Consider the following 21,857-nt stretch of genomic DNA (forward strand, 5'->3'; position numbering starts at 1 on the left):
ACATGCTTCAAAAAACACTCATTTTTGAATATCTCCTTTTGCTTTCTCATTGCTTTGATACCTTCTGTCCAAATGAAAGAATCATTTCACTTTTTGTATTTTTAATTTCTCAGATTCATCAAATAAGTCGATTTTCTTTTTCATTGTAATATCCACATGCAAAAGTTGATTGATTCAGATGAAATAATATTTTTTTCCATTCATTTCCATTTCACAGTATTAACTGATATCGTAAAATTGATTTTTTTTTTCAAAAAATCATTCAAGAAATCAGAAGAAATGAAAGAAGCAAGATGAGCGATCGAGAATCAATAATAATTTGCAATCTTTTTCAAACTATTATTTTGAGTGTTGGATATGGTTGATGATAAAGAAGAGTCAAGGAATACATTATCATCCATCTCATCAACTTCAACAGCAAAAACAGCATCAATATTTGTTCTAACAAAAAATCTGTGCCCAATCACTTCATCTATGTCGAATCTTTTGGATGCAATTACCTGTTCTTCTCCACATGAGAAGCTGATTGTGGATCTGAGGGATTCACTGTTCATGTTGCTGCATGGAAGGAACGAGAAGAAGGAGATGGCAATTGGCTCATTGAAGGAGAGAGAACAAACAGCTGCCCAAATCCTGTTCTGGGTGGCAAATCTGGCACTCCACTCCTTTGACGAGATGGAAAATGGATTGTCTTCACTGGCCAATCTCAGTCCCCACATTGTGCTGTTCTCAGAGCACATGGTGATCTGCATTGCCCTCCACTCCGACTGTTCATCTTCAGACGATTCCGACTCATCCTCCATCTCTTCGTCAACTGTTGTGACATCTGCCAGCGATGACGACGATGATGATGACAGAGACTCTCTTCCTTCATCAGCATTTGAGATGAAGATTATCACAATAAAGAGTGCCTGAGGTGGAAGGCGCCCGAGTTGCTGATCAACAAGAAGACGAAGGGTAACAAAAGAGTCAGTTGCCTTTTCGGTTGTTATTATGTGCATGGTCTTAAACTCCAGATTTCATTAAAAAAGAAGGTAAATGATTGAAATAAATAAGATTAATTTGAAAAGATCGATTTTACAAAAAGCGATTAAGTTATCTTCTCTTTGGAGCGTCGTTGATAAAGGGCTCGACAGTTCTTCTCAAATCGTTTGCCGTATGTTTATGTTTGTATGGAGTTCTTTCAACTATTCGTATCATGCATTTTATTGATTTTATTCTCATTTGTTACAGATCGTAAAACATCTGTTGATCGCTCAGCCATAAAACGGATTCAGCAAGCTTATTTTCAGTGAAAGTGAAATTGTGTTTGTAAAGAAAGAGGAGAAGTTGCAAAAGCATGTTAGCAGATTGATGAACAGAATGAAGAAATTGACTTCAAAATTAATTTTTCTGTTAAATTACTTTCTGCACTTTGAGCATTTTAATAGAATCATCAATCCATGTTTTGTGAGTTGCCTTTTCCACATCTTAATGTTCAAAATTCGAAATCTTCCTCAATTCATTGTCAGCTTCCACAGTAACCTTTTACATCATTCCTCATTTGTCAGACGAAGTCAGTCCCAGAGGATGATAAAACAGCAGAAGAACGAATATCCAACATGTCAGACCACAATCAGGTATGTATTCTTTGAACATGGGAAGATCATTCCATGAATGAAACAGTATCAATGGCTGAAAGGTGGCTGAAGTTCAGAGACTTGAGACGTTAAATTTGAAGATGATGACAGTGGCTTAGCTGTTGAAGTACCACAACTGATATGACTACCGAAGCTCTTCGATTTCACCAAACTGGTTGGAGAATGAATGAAGAAGCATGAGATGAGAATGAAGAATAACTTGTATTTTCTTTTGTTCGAAACAAAGACTCCGAAGGAATCGAGTGAAAAGGAATAAGAAGCCTGATAAATCTACGCATTTGGCGAGAAAACAGAAGAAGAGATTGTCTCTATCAGCTCAAAAATCGAAGAATTTGGTTGTTTCTCTTTCGTGTTTAGTATTCCCATTGGATTCTCTGTTCTCCACTTTCCTTTAAAAGAACTTCTTGTAGCATTACCTTTGTATCCATTGGTATATTCAGCTTCTTTTTCCTTTTCTTCTTCTTCTTTCATCCCAACAAACAAAAAATGAAACAGAAACCTCCTTCACCTTCCATGCATTCATAGTCTAGATTGATGAAAATATTCAATCAAATAGCAGCATAATTTCAGCAAGGCAACATTTCTGGATCAGATCATATTTTAGTCTAACGCATAGCAATTAACATACTTATTAAATGGTTTGCTCATATTTTGATTGAAGTACATCCCTCCGCGTGTGTTGTGGATGTGCACCGCCACAACACAAATAAGGCGATTCTGTAGAAAGAACTTTCATTGAACCAATCGAATCACTCGTTTGTCCACGAGCTCACTCCAACCAACGATACATTCAACCACTACGATGGCCTACTCAACACAGAGACTGGCATGCGCTTTCTGCAGAATCTGCTGCACCTTCCTTTCTGCTTGTATGCTGCTCCGCTGGGAAGTAAGTGGTGCTGGAGATCTCGAGCCAGATGCAGATCCTAACTGACGCATATGTTGTGTTTGAGAGCGGGCGAGGAGAAGAAGCTACGGAAATACGCTTTTTGGAACAGGTTCCCCTCGGAGAGGTGGATACTCCGATGCAGTCATTCGTGCTGCGGAACGAAGGCGGGACGAATATCGACCACATACTCGACCTGACTGATGTGGAGCTAGTAAATGAATCGGCGCCTGATTTCCCTCTGTTTAAGTGCCCTGTCACGAGAGGGATTGTACCTGCGTATGGAAAGCAGACGATATACTGGCGCTTCCGTCCACTGATGCAGAGAGGTTATTTGGTGAGGATTTAGATCAAGTTGGTAAGCAGATACTGCTCAATGAGTGAGATGCGTGAGTGTGCTGGAGGAGTATCAGAGGGAAGAGGAAGTGATGGAACTAAGACATCACGCACATAAAAATTGTGCCGCAAGCGCTGCTGGACGGTGAAGGCTTTATCGCAAAGGAAGGTGCAGAGCCACTTGTGGACGAGAAAAAGACAACAATTCCAGCTCCTCTTTTTCCACTGCCTGGGCAGCTGTGCTTGTTGTCAACTGAGCGAATTGGCTTTGGGAGTGTGGCATGTGGGAGCATCGAGCGAAGGCTGGTGTGTCTGGTGTGTCCGCGCACAAAACCGCATCTGGCGCTGCGGAATAGGGCGAATGAGAGAAGAGAGAAGAGAGGTATCCTGCATGACTGGAAAGAGAGCCATCCGCTGATCATGTCGCAGGTTGTGACAATTCGGCCGATCAAAGGAAAAATTGCAGAAGGATAGAAATGTGTGTGTTGTGGAGCTGCATGCACCGATAGCTGTACAAGTTGTGGACACTTCACTTCAATTCCACATCAGAGATGCAATTTTCACTTCCTCCATCTCAAATTCTCCAATTAAAAATCAGAATTCTTCATCGTCTTCTTCAATTAATGCTGTTGGAGCAAGTTCAGAAGTTAATCAGATCTTTTCGTATTATCGTTTCCCTTCAGCTCGTAGCTCATCTTCTATGAATGCTTCTTCTTCTTCTTCATCTTCTGTTGTTGCTTCCAACATAAGCTCAGGCAATATTTATGATCACTCCATCATCGCCTCACTCTCCACGCAGCACTCTCAACTGGGAAAAATCAAAGGGCTTCCTTCTTCTTCGTATCCTGTGACTTCTCAATCTTCTTCTTCCTCCTCACTGGCAATTGCCCCTCATCAACCAAGCTTCCGCAAACAGCCACCGAGAGTGTGTGTCATTGAGCGCATGACGAAGAAGCGGGGCATTCAAATAGCCACCAGATTTGAGCAATTCCACCATTTCCTGGAAAAAGCGAGAGACGAAGAGAAGTCGTTTCTGTTGGTGCTGGCGAGGCGGTCTGTTGATCTCCTTTCGGCAACTGCTGCATTGACGCTGCAATTGCGAAAAACGGTCAGCAGCATTCTGCTTAATGAGGTCACGAAGCAGGCGCAGAAGATAGCAGCACAGGCAAAAGAGGAGCAAAAGATCAGGATTTTGCAGAAGGAGAAGAAGAGAGAGGCATTTGGGATGTACAACCTCACTCCAACTACGTCCGCCATGAAATGAACAAGAAAGAACAAAGGGAACTTGGGTCCGCTGAGAGAGTCGCGAAGCAGCAGTGCTAAAGGAAGAAGGATGACTGATGCAGAAGAAGCGAGCGGAGTGAATGAGTCACTTCCTCCTTTGTTGAATCCGTCTTTTGGCTGTTCTTTTAGTTCTGGCTCAGTCTCAGTTCCATCGTATTCTCAGAAGAGATTTGTGCATCAGGAGTCTGTGCAAACATAGGAGATTCAAGGAATTCAAGGGCTTGCACCAACGGGAGCAATGACAAAGCAAGGCTATTCATTTCGTTTGTATCCTTTAGGGATGCAAGAGCCAAATGAAGGAGAAAAAGTACATGAAGGGCGGATGTCGTCGAAGAAGAAGAAGTTTAGTGAATCGGAAGAGCTGTAGGATTTGTATGGAGGGATGAGTGGAAAGCTGGGTGAGTGAGAGGAAGACTGAGAATGGGATGATGGCTTCATAAAGCCAGACCAGAAGATATTTTTGAGAGTGTCGTTCAAAAGCAGCTCTGCCAACAGGTTTTTGGAGCTGCATGGGGATTCTTATCTTTTGCAAGTGTTTCTGTCTCAGCCACCGCTCAGTACTGACGGAAATAGAAAGATTCCTTTTGTTTATTCTCTCTTCTTCTTTTTCCTCCTCCTCCTCCTCCTCCTCCTCCTCTTCTTCTTCTTCTTCTTCTTCTTCTTCTTCTTCTTCTTCTTCTTCTTCTTCTTCTTCTTCTTCTTCTTCTTCTTTTGCTTCTTTTGCTTCTTCTTTTGCTTCTGCTTCTTCTTCTCCTTCAAAAATATGTTCTTCTTCACCTATTTTTAAATCCTTGTCTAAGAATATCAATTCCATTTGTTTCTATCGCTCGAAATCAATGAGCTTTTGTTTCTAGTCGGTCTTTCAAATCGGAATATGGATGCGTTTGTGTCTCCTGTGGAGCTGCCGGCAGACGTGGTGGGTTATCTGAAAAAGCTTCTTGTGGCCGGGGCAGCGCGGCAGTTGTCTCTTCGTCCAGCGCATTTGTTTTTGTCTTTCTCTCATGGAGCAGCACGCCGTTCAACTTCACCATTCCGGAGGCGGAGAAGCGAAGAGAAGAAGGCAGCAGGATATGATCGGCCATCATCTTCATCTTCGTCATCAGCACCTGCGATTGACCCTTCGGATGCGTCGGTGGTGGCAGCGTCATACACTTCGGTAGTAGATATGAACGACATCGAGAGATGGCTGCGGATTGTGGTGCATGAGGCGGCTGAGGTGTATGTGCAGCACATGCAGCTGTCGCTGCAGCTGCTGCTGTCGCTGCGGGTGCTGCAGACGCTGCGGGGATATGTTGTTGCACTTTCTGTGATGCTTTCGGTTCCGCTGGTGGGACCGCTTCCATCGCTTGCAGCGTCGGTGGGCACGAAGTCGGGGAGTGAGCGGATCTTTGCAGCGGCAGATGTGAATGTGTTCCCGTCGATCTCGATCTGTTTAGCCCTTCAATGCAGATATGGCGATTACAACAGTCGAGGCATGTGGTGGTGAAGCTGGACTACGAAGTGATGGGGCGAGGGGTTGCAGCGTGTGAAGGATAGATGAGAGAATGGAGAAGAAGGCTGTATGTGGAGGGGCTGAGGATGAGGGATGGGATTCTGTCTCCAGCAGCCATTGCGCTGGCGGTGCTGGAGAAGTGAGAAGAATAAGAAGAAAAAGAAAATGAGGAGGAGAAAAAAGAAAAAGAGCAGATCCAGAATGCAGATACGCAACTTATGATTTCGTTGCATCGTTCAAGCTTTGAAAAAGTTGACAGAGATGTATGTGGAAGATGACAAGACAGACTGCTTGTGAAAGTAATGAAAAATGCATTGATAAAACTGAATGCATTTCTGGAGAGAAGAAGAAGTCGAGTTGCACAGTTTTTGATTGCGAAAAGGGGGAAGACATACGATATTCACATTTTTGTTGAGGAGAATGAACAATTTTTGATGAGTAAAGGTGATTTTTAAGAGATTTCATCAGCGTAGCTGTTGGCATTCCAGTTGATGTTGTATCTTCTTCGGTGAGGCATCGAGATTGCCTCACGAAACTATCTCCTCTAACCGCATCAGTACTGCCAATTTGCTAACAAGCGCTCTGCTTTCTTGTGCCTCATCTTTTGTGTAATTGTTGTGAACTGCAAAGCTTCTGGCTTCTTTCGAGTGCAGCACGCCAATCAGTTTTCACAAATGCAGCCAGCACACTCATCAAGAGATAATCCCCTCTGTTGTCATCCGCTTTGCCTGGAATTGCAAAAATATTCTCCTCTTTCTCTTCCCTGTTCCAACTTGCAGCTTTGTGATTGTTCTTTCTGTCTCATCAAAGACTCTCTAAAATAGCTTAAATTACATTTCGTTTGAAGAAGAGAACAATAACAATGAATCTGTAGAGATCGTCTTAATCCTGTTCAAAATATCCTTCTTCAATTCTCCATCAAAAAAACATTTTAAAATTCAATGGAGAAAATGTTGTTTCTGTTGAGCTAGCTCGTCCAGCGGATACGCTCTGTCTGTTTGAAATAGTCTCTCTTGCTCCAGTTGCTTCAAATAGCTTCAAGGTATGACCATTCAGGTGGATTGAGTCATGTTAAATAGCAATGCCTCAAATAGATTGAACACCATCGATACGGATGAAAGTGATAAATAAGATGCTTCTTATTCTGTTTGGATAGTCTGTCCAAATAAATTTTGACTAAAAATCGAAACTGTATTTTTGCTGAAATCAAAACTTGTTGTCTCCTTTATCTTTCCTGCTGGAATCTTAATATCAGTCACTGAATCAACAATCTGTTGAGTGAGGCAGTGACTGATCACGTTGAATGGATGGCATTCAACTTGTTTACTCGTAAACGTGACTTTTGTATTTAATTGCGTTTCAGAAGAAGAAACAAATCTGAATCTTCCACTGAAGCTTCAAAGATATTCGCTTTTATCTGCAATTAAAAACTGTATCTGGACTAACTCTATTTTCTGTTTGCCTTGTGGAAAAACAGTTTTGATCAATGCCATTTTGAAAAGAATTGCATCGTTGAATATTATATTCTCCTTAAAGGCATGTATTATTATCAAAAAATCAGAAAAATTACAATGTTCCGTTGATACAGCAAGAAATTTATATATAAACTGTTTCGCTTCCGAAAACCAAATTGCAGTAACAAAATAGACAAATGGATATAATAACTTGATCTGTGTAATTCCTATGCTTAATGGCATTTCCTGTACAATAAGACGATCGATTTCAACGGCAGTTCTTTAAAAAATGAATTGATAAAGCACCGATTTCGCTTTTGAGTTATTGCAAAAGGGAGATCAACTGCTCCACCATCACTTCTAGAAGAACAGCTTGGAAAAGAATAGTCGCCAATCTGTTGCTTTTCCACTTTCCAGACAAGAGGAAATAGTCTAACGATAGCATATCCGGTCTGTAATGATTGAGTTTCTCAACTTGATCAGATTGTTGCAATCGGATGATAATAAGAGGCTGGACGAATAAATATTCATTTTTTTGGATCAACCTCATGTCAGTGAAGGAGAATGACAAACTTTGCAAAAGAAACGGAGATGGCGATTTTTGTGAAGAAATAAAGGAATCCAGTGAAATACTGTACCTTCCCGTCATTACCATAAATGATTATGACAAATGTTCATCCGCAAATATTTTCATTAGAATTTAATTAAGGCATAATCTCTAAAATGCAATAATAATAACTGCAGATGTTCCTGGCTTCCATTTTTTCTCCAGAAAATATAATTTTCTCAAACAAAGAATTGTTGTTGATCTCAAAGGGAAACTGTGATTCATTTTAACTGTCTTGATCAAAATTAACACAATTATTATTATTATAAATATTGAGGGATACCTTGTCTTCTCGATATGTAAATTTCACAAATATATTATAAATTAAACGTCTTTTCCAGGTGCAAACATTACATTGAACAATAAATGCAATTTCAGGGAAAATCTTTTTTGTTTGCCTGATCACAAAGACAACATTTGGAAAATAACTTAAATCATTTACGATGAAATTTTTTTGTTTAATGAATTTTGTTCCATTCTTCATTTCTTAATTATTTTCATTTTTTGATTTTCCCAAATAATTTTCGCTTGAGAATGCTACACTTTTTATGATTTGATTGAAGAAAAAGTCAGGAATAAATCGTTGTTCTGGTATAAACGAAAGAATTTAATCACATTTTTGCTTTTTTGTTATTATTTTTTCAAAGAAAAGTTTTTAATGAGACTATTGTAATATATAAGATATATCAACTGTTTTTGCTGAACAACAAGCGCCGAGCGTATTTTGATTCACAAACATTCTATTGTCATATAAAAATGAGAAGCGACTTTTCATAAATACAGTTTGTGCAAAAAATACCGGACATCGCAAAAAATACCGGACAAGATCGATTTCTCAATAACCGCAGGAGGAATAATTCTGACTATTTTCCTCAAAATATACACCATCAATACAAACTCAATTGATAAACGAGACTTTCAAAATAGTTTCATTTGTGCTCAGAGAAAATATATATCAAAATTTCGGAGAAACTCAAAATCCAATTTCTCCGAAATTTTGATATATATTTTCTCTGAGCACAAATGAAACTATTTTGAAAGTCTCGTTTATCAATTGAGTTTGTATTGATGGTGTATATTTTGAGGAAAATAGTCAGAATTATTCCTCCTGCGGTTATTGAGAAATCGATCTTGTCCGGTATTTTTTGCATAATCTGTCCTTTAAACACTTTCTGACGTTCAACAAAAAATTGGTTTTGCCTCAAAAAATTTTCATTCAAAAATTCTCAAAATAATAAAGTGAATAATAGCAAAAAATTAGTTTAATAATGGAGTAATCCCAAAAATTTTCTATTTCAAGATTTATTAAATAAATTTTAATTGTAAATTTGCATTCGCAGTAAACTCTCCTTGGTCTGAACGTTAAAAATTATTAATTTCATGATTCACAAATGCTAGTCAACAACACAAGTTGAAGCATCATATTTTTTGAACAGTTTTCAAGGGTATAAAAAACTGTTATTGAAAAAAATGATGTTAAAATTGTTATTAGACCTATTTTCGTTAGTTTGAATCATTTGGCATTAGCTTTAGCCGAAGCCAAAAAGTTGAACAAAATTTCAATAAGTGCAGATCTTTTTCAAAAAGATTGAGTCGTTGCGAATTGATTATCTTCTGGGTTTACGATCATTGTTTTTGACGTTTTTTTCTTTTCTAATTTTTCAAAAGTTTTGCAAAAAATTTATCATTCCAAGAATATTTGAATCATTGTTTTTTCATTTTAACTGAAAAAGACGAAATATACAAAAATAAATATTCGTAAAATTTAATGCCAATCATTTATAACTGTTCAAACAATAAAAACACTGAAATGTTGGCTAGATCTCATTCTTTTAAATAAATTTAATTGAATTGAAGTTTCACAATGGAATGATGACAACAGATTTAAAAAATAAAAATCAAGATAATAAAGCCAAAAAATATTCATTTGAAAAATATAAATGTGCTTTATCGAGCAATATTATGCTTTTCCATATGTATTTTGCTTTTATTGAGCAGAAGTAACAAACAAAAACTGCTTGTCATAAAAAAAACAAATCAAAAACAATAAATCAATTGTATGAACATTTTTCTTAAGAAAGCGAATGAAAATATACACAGAATATGAGTTGATTTAACATTCATAGTTGCAAAATAAAGTACAATATTCGCTTGGCATTGTTAAAAGCGATTAAAACATAAAAACCAATTCCAAAAAATCGGGGCCTATTAACATTGATAGATTAAAAACATACAGAGAATATATAGAAAATGAAATAATAAACAGTATATTTAAAAATAGATAAAAACATACAATTTGTTCACTGGAGCCAGAGCAAACTTGTAAATTTTTTGATCAAAATTGGCATATAACCTTTTATTAATTGATCAAATAATAGATTGACTTATTTTCAAAATGATTGAGTCATTTGCGAAAAGTTGAATTAAATTCAAAATGATCACTTCTTTTCGAAATGACTTAATATTTCTCGAATAGGTCTATTGTATTCAATTTTTGTTTTTGAAGAAATATTTTTACCAATAAATGTGTACTCATTAAATAAGAAAAATTTTTTCTTCAAAAAACTCGGATATCTTGAAGTATATTTTATTAAAAAAGAACTCCAACCTTTCTATTTAAATATCTTTACTGTCTATTATTGGCAAATCACAGAAATCTTAACATTTTGCATATAAGTTAAGAATACAACATAATGATTGTGTATACTAAGAAATCAGTTCAAGAATTAAGTTTGAATAAAAAATTTACATATTTTGTGTATGCTTCCTTTCTCCATTTGATTCCTAAATATGATTTTAAAAAGAAATATTTGCTCTTCTTTCAAAGAATGTAATATTATTCTTTAAAATAAGAAATGATTTTAGAAAATGGAAAATGATGAAAGAAATTTGCAACATTCTAAAATATAAAACAAATAAATAAATTACAATCAATAATTGAAAAATTGAAACAATCTTAAAAAACAAACAGAAATCAAAGAGTCCACCAAGATCTTGTTCTTCTTCTTCTTCAACTTTCTTCTTTTCTTCCTCCTTCTTCTTTTTGTCATCTCCTTTCTTTTTGTCATCCTTGTGAGATGGTTCTGAGGATGCAGCTGCAGCAACTGGAGCTGGAGCAGCAACAGCTCCGCCTGAGAACAAAAGGTCCTCAATGTTCTTGTTTGCAAGCATCTTTGCAAACAACACTGGAAGATATGCTGGAACTTTAACATTGGCAGCTGTCAAAATTGCCTGGATAGCATCCTTTGTGATTGCAATTTTGTCGTCGTGGAGGATAAGAGCTGCATAAACGCATGCAAGTTCTTCTTTTGTTGCCATTAAAGTTCAATTTTTAAAAAGGATAAAACTGAGTGTCGGAATACATAATTATTACAATAAAGGCCGCTTAATGATCAAAGATACAAAATACTTGATGTCTTCACACAGCATATATTTAATAAAAATATACTCGATAATTACATATGCATTTCCCCACTTTTAATTATAATTTGAAAGAAAAATTCCAAAAAATAAGAAAAAGTTATTTCCTATCAAAAGGCTGAACAGTTGAAAGTGGAGGGAAAAAATTGAAACGATAGTGAAGATAAAATTCAAAGATAAATATTTCGACCATCAACACGTAGTTTTATTTAAACAATCATAAATAATTCAATAGCGAAAGTTTTGATAATCAAAGATGACGCTGACAGATTGAGATGGATGTATATTTATCCGATAAAGAATATCTGAACAAATTTATATGATGCATTTATCATACTGATGAACGCCACTATTTAGATTTAATACTTGGATAAACGTTGATGAACAAATGTCAATGTGAATGAGAATTATAATATAAAAAATTTTTTTGAAGTGATCGCAATTGATTTATCTTTTTCAACTTTGATTGTGATAAGAGGATTGCTAAGAAGCTGAACAAGAAGAAAGATATTCAATTGATTCGTTTATTGATTTTGAAATATGCAAATATTTCAACTCAATACTGATTGCGAAAAACTATTTTTTAAACTGTGTTACTCTTATGACGGATAAAATGATTACAGGATTTGAATGATACAATTTATGCCTGCAATTGTTGAGAAATAATTTAGTGAAGATGAAGAAAAATATATTCTTACAAAAAAAAAATATTGGATCTTTGCAAAAAATAACAAAATGGAATGTTTCAATGATAACGAAAATAGAATTGGAAAGATGGAAAAACGCAGAAGCAAAATCATCTTTGTACACATCGGAGATTTAACAACATTACAAATCATAAATCTGATTTGAATTTTGATTTTATTAAATAGTTTAATATTATCGTTTGCTCTCATATAAAATAAATAAATATAAACCTTTCATTGCAAACAAAAATGATTAAATAACTTTTTAATACTTTAAATTCAATTCAAAAGAAATAAAATAATCAATTTTTAAAAAATTGATCTAATACATTATACATATTTAATTATTGATAGATATTTGGAAATTGTTTTTCTTTTGGAATATGAGAGGAAACTCAATGGCTTTATTTTTGTTGGCCACAGCGTTTTGCATGCACGCTATGCTCAGTGTGAATGAATTTTCTGTCAGCGATGGGCAGGCTGTGAGCGTTCGAAATACAATATTCAGTGATTTCGCATGTGCTGAAACGAGCATCTCCATCAGCAACACCTCCTTGTGCGTAAGCCATCTCAGTGTCATCCTTGCCAATGGTTGTCCACTCCTCACTGCTAAATACCATTCAGCTGCCACCATCTTCTCTTCTGCTTGCCAAATTCATCCAGCAACAAAATCTCCACTTTTCCTCTCTGTTCATGCCTCCATCGCCCTCACAAACTTCTCCCTCGCAACATCTAAACCAGCCATCATCTCCTTCCCCCTCTTCTCCATCCCAAACAATCACCTCCAAGATGCCCACTCCCAAATCTCTGTCTCCTTCTCCATCTCCCACTCCTCTTTCTCCTCGTTCATCTCCCTCATCCAGCCTTTCCTATTTTCTCCTTCTTCTTTTTCTTCCCCTCCCCCTTCATTTTCTCCTTCCATTTCCCCTTCTCCTTCATCTTTCTCATCCTCATTCTCATCATCTTCTTTTTCTACCCCTTCCCCTTCCTCTTCTCTTTCCATTTCCTCTTCCCCTTCCCCTCTCCATATCCATCACCAATATCATCCCCACCTCCAAATCCACCTCGATCTCCATCTCTCAAACACCCTCTTCTCCAACATCTCCTCATCCCATTCCCATCCATCTCTTCCATCTCTTCCCTCACACTCACTTTATCCATTCACATCAACCACCTCTTCCTCTTCTTCCTCTTCCACCAACACCAACACCAATACAATCCCCTCCTTCTCTCTTCACTCGTCCCTCTCCATCCACTCATCCATCTTCCTCCACGCCCACAATCCCATCGATGGCGCCATCCTCCCCAACTTCAACAGCCCATCCACTTCTCTCTCTGCCTTCAACGCATCCTTCGCACATCAAACACGTTCTTCAGCCAATGCTGCTGTGGTGCATATTGGAACGGAATCTCAAAGAAAGAAACTTGGAAGATTGGAATCATTCGATTTGAACAGCCATCGCTTTGAATGGTGCGAATGGGAAAATTCTAACAGTGGAGGTGAATGGGGAGGCGCGCTTCATGTTTATAGCACAAACGCAAATCTCACAGTCACTTCTTGTTCATTCAATAAATGTTCATCAAACAAAGGTCAAGGTGGAGCATTAATATGCTGGTATTTGTTAAATGTCAACATCAAAAAATCCAATTTCACAAACTGCTCAGCTGCTCATGGAGGAGCTGCATATGTGTATGCTCCACAATCAAATTCTATTTGGACATTCTCAGAAAACAAAGTTGAATACTGTAAAATAACAGATTGGTGTGGAACTGGTTGGTATTTCTGGCAGGAAAACATGACATCAAATTGTAAATTCCTATTTACCAAATGCAAGTGCATTTCAAATTCTGGTGGCGATTCTGCTGGTTCGCTCACATTTCATTCTCCTCCAATCAACAAACCGAGTCAATTTTTAATTAATGATTGCCAATTTTTAAATAACAAATTGGCAAGTTCATCAACTCGTGGAGGAGCTGGTATACATTGCACCAGTACATATTCCTGGATGAGTGGACAAAAATTTATCACTTTCTGTTTCTTTGATGGTAATACAGCTGCAAATGGAAGAGGAAATGATGTGTTCTTCAGTGGTAATTCCATCACTCAATCTCCATTTGAGAATTGTGGCTCAACAACTCCAACAAAAAGAGTGTGGAATAATGGACAAGCTGATAACGCTGTGTACAACAGTTGGCTTCCTCTTATCCCTTCGAGCAAAATAGTTGCAAACAATGGAACAGATATGGAAATCTGTGGCAGACCCCAACAGACTCCATGTGCTACCATCGAATATGCACTCAATGGCTTCACTATCCTCCAAGACGCCTCCCTCACGCTCCTCACCTCAATATTTGTTCCTCTTCAAACACTCACCTTCAGCGCAGCTGATACAAAAGTCACTGGAAATGGCACAACTGCCACCACCATCGCCTCCAGTGGCATTCCCCAACAACCAAACTCACATTCACAGTCATCACAATCAACATCATCATTTTCATCGTTTTCATCATCATTATCATCATCATTATTTTCTTCGCCAGATCCATCTGCCTCTTCTGCCCTCTTCCAGCAAACTCAGGGCTCCCTCACAGTCTCTGCCCTCACCGTCGTCCACAACTCCACAAATCAAATCACCCCCATCCTCTTCCACCTCTCCGATAACTCCCCTTCCCTCAACCTCAACACAACCACCATCACCGGAACAACCTCCATAACAATAAAAACACCCCTCTTCTTCCTCACTGCTGGCTCCCTCGCCCTCAACCACACAGCAATCACCCAACTCACCCTCAACAGCCAAAGCATCTTCCACCTCACATCCCTCACAAATCCCCTCACCCTCAACTCCTCCAACATCACTCACATCACCTCCACATCCACCCCCACCAGCTGTGTTCTCTCCTCTGCCACCTCCCCTGCCCTCTCCATCTCCCTCGCCAACTGCACCATCACCAGTATCAACTCAGAACAGTTGAGCCAACAGACTGCCACAGATGGCGGATGCATCTCATTCGCTTCGTCTGCCTCTGCCAATACGTTTTCGGTGAGTGACACCATCTTCTCCACCTGCTCTGTGAGCGAAGATACAAGTTCTGGTGGAAGAGGCGGTGCTCTCATGATCGAGTTCAATGAAGGCTCACAAGTGTCATCCACAACCTTTTCCATCACAAATATCGTGTTTTCAGCCAACAAGGCGAGTGTTGGAAGAGATATGTATTTTGTGTGTGAATCATTTGTCACTTCTGTAAAGGAACCATTGTTTGCCTTCATGAGAAGCATCATTCAGAAAGACAACTCGGTTGTTGGACATGACAGAACAGAAGCATTCGGCGATTGGGATGTCGACTTGTTCATATTCTTCGATGGATTCTTTGATAACACAATATATGTGGATGGAACATCCGGAGTGGAAGAGGTGTATTGCGGTCTGGAAAAAGCACCTTGTAAGAATGTGAACTACGGAATGGGGCATTTGAAGAAAACACTGAATGTTAAAGAAGAGATTATTGTAATTTCAAATACATTAATGACTGGATGTGTGGATGTGGGTGGGATGTGCGTGAAAGCAAAAACTGAGGCAATTGTGGAAATTGAATGTAAAAGGGAAGTGAGAGGCTCTGAAGAATGTGTGTTGAAATCATCATCGTTGACAGAATTAGAGTTCATTGGGATTGCTGTTCCATCGAGTTTTAGCAGAGCAATCTCAACAGTGATCGAATCAAGGACCCAAAATGGGGAGCTGTTCATGAAAAACTGTGAGATGAGTGTGGTTGAAGGGAAGCAAAACACAATTACATTTTTCTTGATCAGATCTACAGGGAAGATTGTTGAACTAAAATCTGTCACGATTTCAGATGTGAAATCAACGGTTTCGTTGTTTTCAATTTCACTATCCTCAGCAAATTTGAATGAACAGGAATACAAAGTGAAGTTGTTGGATTGCACACTGGAAGGATTGGAAATTGATGAAGTTACAGAGGCAGCAGTATTTGGAGGGAATGTGGGAGTTGGAATGGTGTTAAATGATACCAAGATAGAAGGTGCAATTTCAAAGAAGAGCAAAGACGGAGGAGCGCTGAAAATAGCATTGAGCGAAGGAGGATATATGACAATTCAAGAGAGTTCATTTACTGGATGCGTTTGTGAGAATATGAGTGAGGGAGGAAAAGGAGGAGGGATGTATCTGGATTGCAGTTTGAACGAAGGAGGATTTCATCTCTCATCGATATCGTTTTCAGGATGCAGAGCAACAGTTGGGAAGAACATGTTTGTGAAGAGCAGCAATCTGGTGAACAGTGTGAAAATAGAGCGTTTTGCAATTATTAACACAGATTACGAGGATGATGGGAATGCATTTGTTGGGGAAGATGGGGAACATGGGGAATTGGATCTTCGAGTGTTTCTTGTTTCTTTGAAGTGGGTGGAGACGTATGTGTCGACTGGTGGACATGACACGTTGGGATGTGGAAGTGAAATATTCCCATGCCAATCAATGAAAAGTGGAATTGACCACATTGACAGAAGTGGAGCAGTTGGAGAAAGGAAAGTGAAAGTGAAAGACGAAGGGACAATTGAAGATATTTATTGCTTCACAGATGCACTTATGATTGATGGGTGTGTGAATGAGGGAGATGCCATTAAACACAAGGCTGTTCATTTTAATGAGAGAATCAATGGGGATTCTGCATCATCGTCTTCATCTGTTATTTCATCAATTCAGCCACTCAGCTTGTTATCTTTGAAGTTACAGATTCCATGTCAATTTGTGCCAAGCATGAATTCTTTGATCTCTTCAAGTTATATTATTCAACTCGAAAACTGTTTATTTGACATCCAATCAGCAACAAATACTGTTCAATACTCATTGATAACCACAACCACTGGACGTTGCACATTGAATGGATGCAGTTTAAAAGGGTCTTCATTTGTCAAATCACCATTAGTGATGGCTTCTTCTGTTGTATTTGAGAGCAACAACTTTTCAAACATTGTGAACAAGGGCAGCGGTGAAGAAGGAGGCGTTGCAAAAGTGACATTGCAAGGGAATGAAGAATTGGTGATGAAATCAACAAATGTGTCATCATGTTCGTTTTCATCAGGCAATGGAAAAGGAGGATTCTTGTATTTGGATTGTCAAAATTGTTTGAATGAAAACCCATTTGTTTTTGATGTTGGAGTAACATTTGAGAACAACAATGCAACCATCGGAAAGAATATGTTCATTTTGGGAAAGGATTTTAATCGTTCTGTTACAACTAATACATTCAGATTTGATTACCCATCAATGATTGATGATAAAACTCTGTTTGTGGGAAGTGATGACTATCATCAAGAAAAGGATTTGTTCATGTTTCTGATTCCATTCAGCTCGTTTGAGATATTTATCTCATCTTGTGGATTTGATGTTGCAAGATGTGGAAGTGAAGAAGATCCATGCTTCACAATGTGGAAAGGGATGGAAAACATGAAAAGAGAGATTGGAAATAAAACAATTCAGATTGAAGGATCAACAATTATTCAAGATTCATTCAGCATGTCCAATTGTCAGATCAAAAAGGCTTCCTCAATGGGAGAAGAGAATGAAAAAGCAATATTGAATTTTGAAAAGGCAATTGGAAGTCAACTGGAATATTTCATGGAAAATGATATTCATCTTGAATTGACAAATATCCAGCTCCAACTAACATCTGGATTTGACAATTCAGCAGAATCAATTATTTCAAACAGAGGAGGAGAATTGTCCATAACTGGATGCTCATTCCATTCAGAGGCAGAAGTGAACAGTGGATTTGATTGTGTGTTTGTGGATGTGATTGGAGGAAGTGTGGAAGTGAATGATTTGTCAATGGAATCATGCAATATTGGAAATAGTGTATTTACCATTCACGATGCTGGAGTTGTTTGTCATTTTGTGAATGTTCGAGTGAAATTGTTGAATGAAAGCGGAGGATGCATTTTGTCAATCAAGAAATCTGAAACAGGATTGGAGATAAATGAAGAATGTGTGAATATTGAGATTAACAAATCGTCATTTTCAGGAGTGAAGAGAAGTGACAATGGAGCGAGCATTTTGGAGTCTGCAAGTGAGAAAAAGATATGTTTGGTTGTGAATACGAGCAACATCACAGAAGACAAAGCAGAAGCAAGTGAAAAAGGAGGGACAATATTCTTCACATTGGGTGCATCAGGATCGATGAAGATGGTTGACTCAACAATCAGCCATTGTAGCTGCAGCATCAGTTCAGGAAAAGGAGGAGGAGTGTATCTGGCAACAAAGGAAAGAGGGAATCTTGATTTTGCATTTGTGAGGGTGAAGTTCAGTGCAAACACAGCAAAAGTGGGGAACGATATTTTCATTGAATGTTACAGGATCAAATCGCAGATCAATGAAAGGCAATTTGAGCTTGATCTTCGAGAAGATCATTACACTCGAATAAATGGGATATGTGGGAGAGATGAGTGTGATTACCCGAGCGATACAGATCTGATTGAGTTTATCACGATTCATCAAAGTGATACGATTGTTGTGAGCAGTGTGAATGGATCGAATGAGAGACAATGCGGAACAAATGCTCTTCCATGTGATTCAATCGATTATGGGCTGGTGCATCTGACATCAGAGCTGATAAGTCAAATTCTCATTGTTGAAGAGAGTGTGATTGGGGAAGAGATAAATCTGGAGGAGATGAGTTTGAGTTCAAAGAGCAGGGAGATGTGCAAAGTTGAAGTGAAATCAGGGACTGAAAGAACAAGAGAGGCATTGTTGATAACAACCGGAACAGTCTCATTATTGAGAGTGAATTTCGTGTTTGATTTGAATCTCATCTCTTCACACGAATCACTGATGTCACCAGAAGGAGGGATTCTCGAAATAATAAATTGCTCAATTTGCTCAAAGCAACTGATGGAAGAAGGAGATGTGGCTTTTGCAAACATTCCATTCCACGTTATTAACATGGTAAATGGAGAATTACAACTTATGGAATGCACAATGTCAAATCTCATTCTTCAAAAATCAGCATTATTTATTTCATCACAACTTCCATCTGTAATTGATTCATTAACGATTTGCAATTCAACAATTTCAAAGTCTCTTATCGATATAAATGAATGCGGACAATTGACAATCAAGGATTTCAAAACAGAAAATATCACAGTTGAAGGAAATGATGAATCATTGATATCTTGCTTGACAATGAAAAGGACAATTCAATTGACAAATTGCACAACAGATGGGGTCAGTTCAAACAAAGCAAAAGGGAAATTGATGAAATTGGAGGATTGTTTGGATGTGAAAATGGACAGTTGCGACTTTGATGGGAGTTCAAAGGAAAAAAATGAGCATTCATTCAATGTGGAAGAAGAGATGTGCAGATGGGATGGATCTCTTGTGGATGTTGTGAAGAGTTCTGTGATGATGAAAGACACAACAATCTCGAATTCACCAGAAGGTGGAATAACAATGAGTGGAGGAATCGTGATAATTGAGAAAGGAGAGTTCATTGACAATAATCCATCAATTGAAGGATATCCTTCTTTGAGAAGAAATATCTTCTGTTCAGATTCAGGAACATTGAATGTGATGAGTTTGAAAGGAGGAGATGGAGTTTTGCCAAACACCTCACTTTGGATGTTGAATGAAGGGTGCAGTTTCGATGGGATTATTTCAGAGAGAGATTCATCATTCTTCATTCCTGTTCTGGAGAGTGTGGAAGCAAAAGAAGAGACAAATAGAATGAAGCTGGCATTCAAAGGATTGCTTCTTTTCCCATGCAATCTGTCATTTTCAGTTGTGAAGAAGAAGGGAGAAGAGAAAGAGATTGAAAAATATGATTTTGATTCAAATGGATTCCTTTCAGAAAGAGAAGTTGAAGGGAGCGTGGGAAAAGATCTGATCAGCAGCTGTGGAGAAGAAATCGAGGTGAGTGTGCAAGTTTTGTTTGGAGATTCAAATTCTCCTTCATCGACAGAGCCATTGATCCTGAAGAACAGAACGGTTGGAAGGGATGATTTGCGAGAAGATGTTGTGAAGGAGTCGGAGAAAGGGGGAAATGGGTGGAGCATTTATGCGTTTGTGGCATGTGCAGTTGTTGTTGTTGTGCTTGTGGTTGTGATTGTTTTGATATTGATCAAAAAGCAGAAGAGATCAGGAAAGAAAGTTGTGGAAGGAGATTTGGAAAACATGAAAATGATTGAAAACTGCGAGCTGAGCAAGGAAGAGAAAAATGAAAGTTTTGAAATGGACGAGGTGTCATCACCATTGCTTGAAAAGATGCAAAGCCAAACACCACTTTTGATGGATGGCAATAATCCTCCGCTTGTGACTCTCAGGAAAGGAATAATGATTGAAGGCACGCAAGAGCCAGACAGCTCAATTGTGATTTCTTCAAAAGACTTTGTGGAGGTGCAAACCATTGAGTTGCATTCAAACAACCGAGAGGATGGAGACGCAACAAAGAATGGTGCAAACGATCAGATTTCATTTGATTCGAAGAAAAGTGGAACAGACAGCAAAAGGAAGCAGAGGAAGAAGAAGAAATGGAAAGAATCGGGCACAAGGAATGAAAGAGAAACAAAAGCAATTGGAGGGGATTTGATGCACAGTGAAGGAAGAATTGAGTTTGTGGTTGAGAATTCGCTTGGAGAAAATTGCATTGAGAGCTTTCTGGTGAATGGAGATGAACCGAATTTGTTGGTGAATTCAGGGGCATCTTCCTTTTCTTTTGGCAATGATAACGAGGAGTTGAGCTGCCACTCGAAAGAGCCAAGTCTTGCACCAAGAGAAGCGAGAGATGAAGGAGCAGCAGCTGTTCATGGACTGAAGAATGCACCAAAAGCAAAGGAAAAGCCATCCAAGGAAATGGATGCTCAAGGTCTTTCAGATGATGTTAATGAAGCAGAAAGAGAAGCGAGAGCAACAAACATTGATGAATATATTCGCGATCTGGAAACGATAAATGGTGAGGCAGAGCAGAAAACGAAGAAAGGAAAGAAGAAGAGGAAGAAGAAGAAACAAAAAAAGGAAGAAGAAGTGTTGAAGAATCCAGCTGTCGAGGAGATTGAAGCCAATGAAGTTGGGATTGATGCTTCTTAAAGGAGCTGTGCCATTTGGTCAACTTTCAAAAAAGAAAACCTTTTTTTTTAGAAGTTGATCATGATTTTTGTGTGAACTATTTTGAATTGAACATTTTGTCCAATACTTGATACAGCTTAAAAGGGCTTTCTGCATTAAAAAAACATATAATCTTTCTCTCATTGGTTGGGTTGTGTTTTTATCAGTTCAATTTTTTTACTATTAATTCTTTAAAAAACATAAATCTCAAATTAACACTAAAAATGAAATCAAAGAAAATATAATTTTATTTCTAAATGTAATCCAGATCACAACAAGTTATCTATGTGCAATTTTTGATAGTATGACATCCTTTTAAATTTTTTTTTTATTTTTTTTTATTTTTTATTTATTTATTATTGAACTTACTTATTTACTCATTTATTTATTTATTTATTTAATTTATTGCTTTGTCAAGCTCATTTTGACAAACTCGAAAATTTTGTTCGAATTGTTAGAAGACAGTATTATTTATCGAAAATCTGATAAACACTTTTGTTCTTTAAAAAATAATAATCCAAATGATTTTTCTGTTCAATGTTTTTCCCCGTTAACAACAAAAATATACAGGAAAAAATGGATATCTTATTAATTTTTCTTTTTTCGACCCATATCTTATAAAACCAATATTTTCAAGATTGTTTATTGGCTTTGATGAGCGATTCAACAAATATTCAACATCTTGTGTGCAATTGCATATTAGCAAATTATTGCTTGCTTATATTGAGATTTTTAATAACATTTAATTACGTTTTTATGAATAATTTTTCAAAATATATTATTGATATTCATTAGGAAAAAGGTTTTTCATTTTTTTGAACAAATTATATCAAATTAATTATTTTATTTTTCATTTGCGGATTTTTAAAAATAGATCAATCACCAGCATTAACTTTCCACAGTGATGAAAGAGAATTTGTTGAAACAAATAAGTATTCA

The 21,857-nt window shown here is 37.6% G+C and overlaps 6 protein-coding genes across 6 annotated transcripts; 4 read left to right on the plus strand and 2 right to left on the minus strand.

The window, feature by feature from the left end:
- Nucleotides 1-357: 357 nt before the first annotated feature.
- MONOS_2319 (uncharacterized protein) lies at nucleotides 358-915 on the plus strand (the record flags this gene model as incomplete). The annotated part of the gene is made up of 1 exon (XM_067872233.1): nucleotides 358-915. One exon carries the CDS (start codon nucleotides 358-360, stop codon nucleotides 913-915), a length of 558 nt encoding a protein of 185 aa, XP_067728265.1.
- A 1,642-nt stretch (nucleotides 916-2,557) lies between these two features.
- Nucleotides 2,558-4,126, plus strand: MONOS_2318 (uncharacterized protein; the record flags this gene model as incomplete). Its single annotated transcript, XM_067872232.1, has 3 exons — nucleotides 2,558-2,855; nucleotides 2,996-3,291; nucleotides 3,461-4,126. The coding sequence occupies 3 exons, from the start codon at nucleotides 2,558-2,560 to the stop codon at nucleotides 4,124-4,126; spliced, it is 1,260 nt and encodes a 419-aa protein (XP_067728266.1).
- An 894-nt stretch (nucleotides 4,127-5,020) lies between these two features.
- Nucleotides 5,021-5,632, plus strand: MONOS_2317 (uncharacterized protein; the record flags this gene model as incomplete). The annotated part of the gene is made up of 1 exon (XM_067872231.1): nucleotides 5,021-5,632. One exon carries the CDS (start codon nucleotides 5,021-5,023, stop codon nucleotides 5,630-5,632), a length of 612 nt encoding a protein of 203 aa, XP_067728267.1.
- A 4,863-nt stretch (nucleotides 5,633-10,495) lies between these two features.
- MONOS_2316 (putative large subunit ribosomal protein LP1) lies at nucleotides 10,496-11,037 on the minus strand (the record flags this gene model as incomplete). Its single annotated transcript, XM_067872230.1, has 2 exons — nucleotides 10,665-11,037; nucleotides 10,496-10,598 (listed from the first exon to the last, which is right to left on the minus strand). Exons 1-2 carry the CDS (start codon nucleotides 11,015-11,017, stop codon nucleotides 10,496-10,498), a joined length of 456 nt encoding a protein of 151 aa, XP_067728268.1. The 5' UTR covers nucleotides 11,018-11,037.
- A 1,546-nt stretch (nucleotides 11,038-12,583) lies between these two features.
- On the minus strand, nucleotides 12,584-12,808 carry MONOS_2315 (uncharacterized protein; the record flags this gene model as incomplete). The annotated part of the gene is made up of 1 exon (XM_067872229.1): nucleotides 12,584-12,808. One exon carries the CDS (start codon nucleotides 12,806-12,808, stop codon nucleotides 12,584-12,586), a length of 225 nt encoding a protein of 74 aa, XP_067728269.1.
- A 1,003-nt stretch (nucleotides 12,809-13,811) lies between these two features.
- On the plus strand, nucleotides 13,812-21,158 carry MONOS_2314 (uncharacterized protein; the record flags this gene model as incomplete). The annotated part of the gene is made up of 1 exon (XM_067872228.1): nucleotides 13,812-21,158. The coding sequence occupies one exon, from the start codon at nucleotides 13,812-13,814 to the stop codon at nucleotides 20,898-20,900; it is 7,089 nt and encodes a 2,362-aa protein (XP_067728270.1). The 3' UTR covers nucleotides 20,901-21,158.
- Nucleotides 21,159-21,857: the final 699 nt, after the last annotated feature.

The sequence above is a fragment of the Monocercomonoides exilis genome, assembly GCF_001643675.1.
Source record: "Monocercomonoides exilis strain PA203 chromosome Unknown scaffold20-1493094, whole genome shotgun sequence".
In the NCBI taxonomy this organism is placed as follows: Eukaryota; Preaxostyla; order Oxymonadida; family Polymastigidae; genus Monocercomonoides; species Monocercomonoides exilis.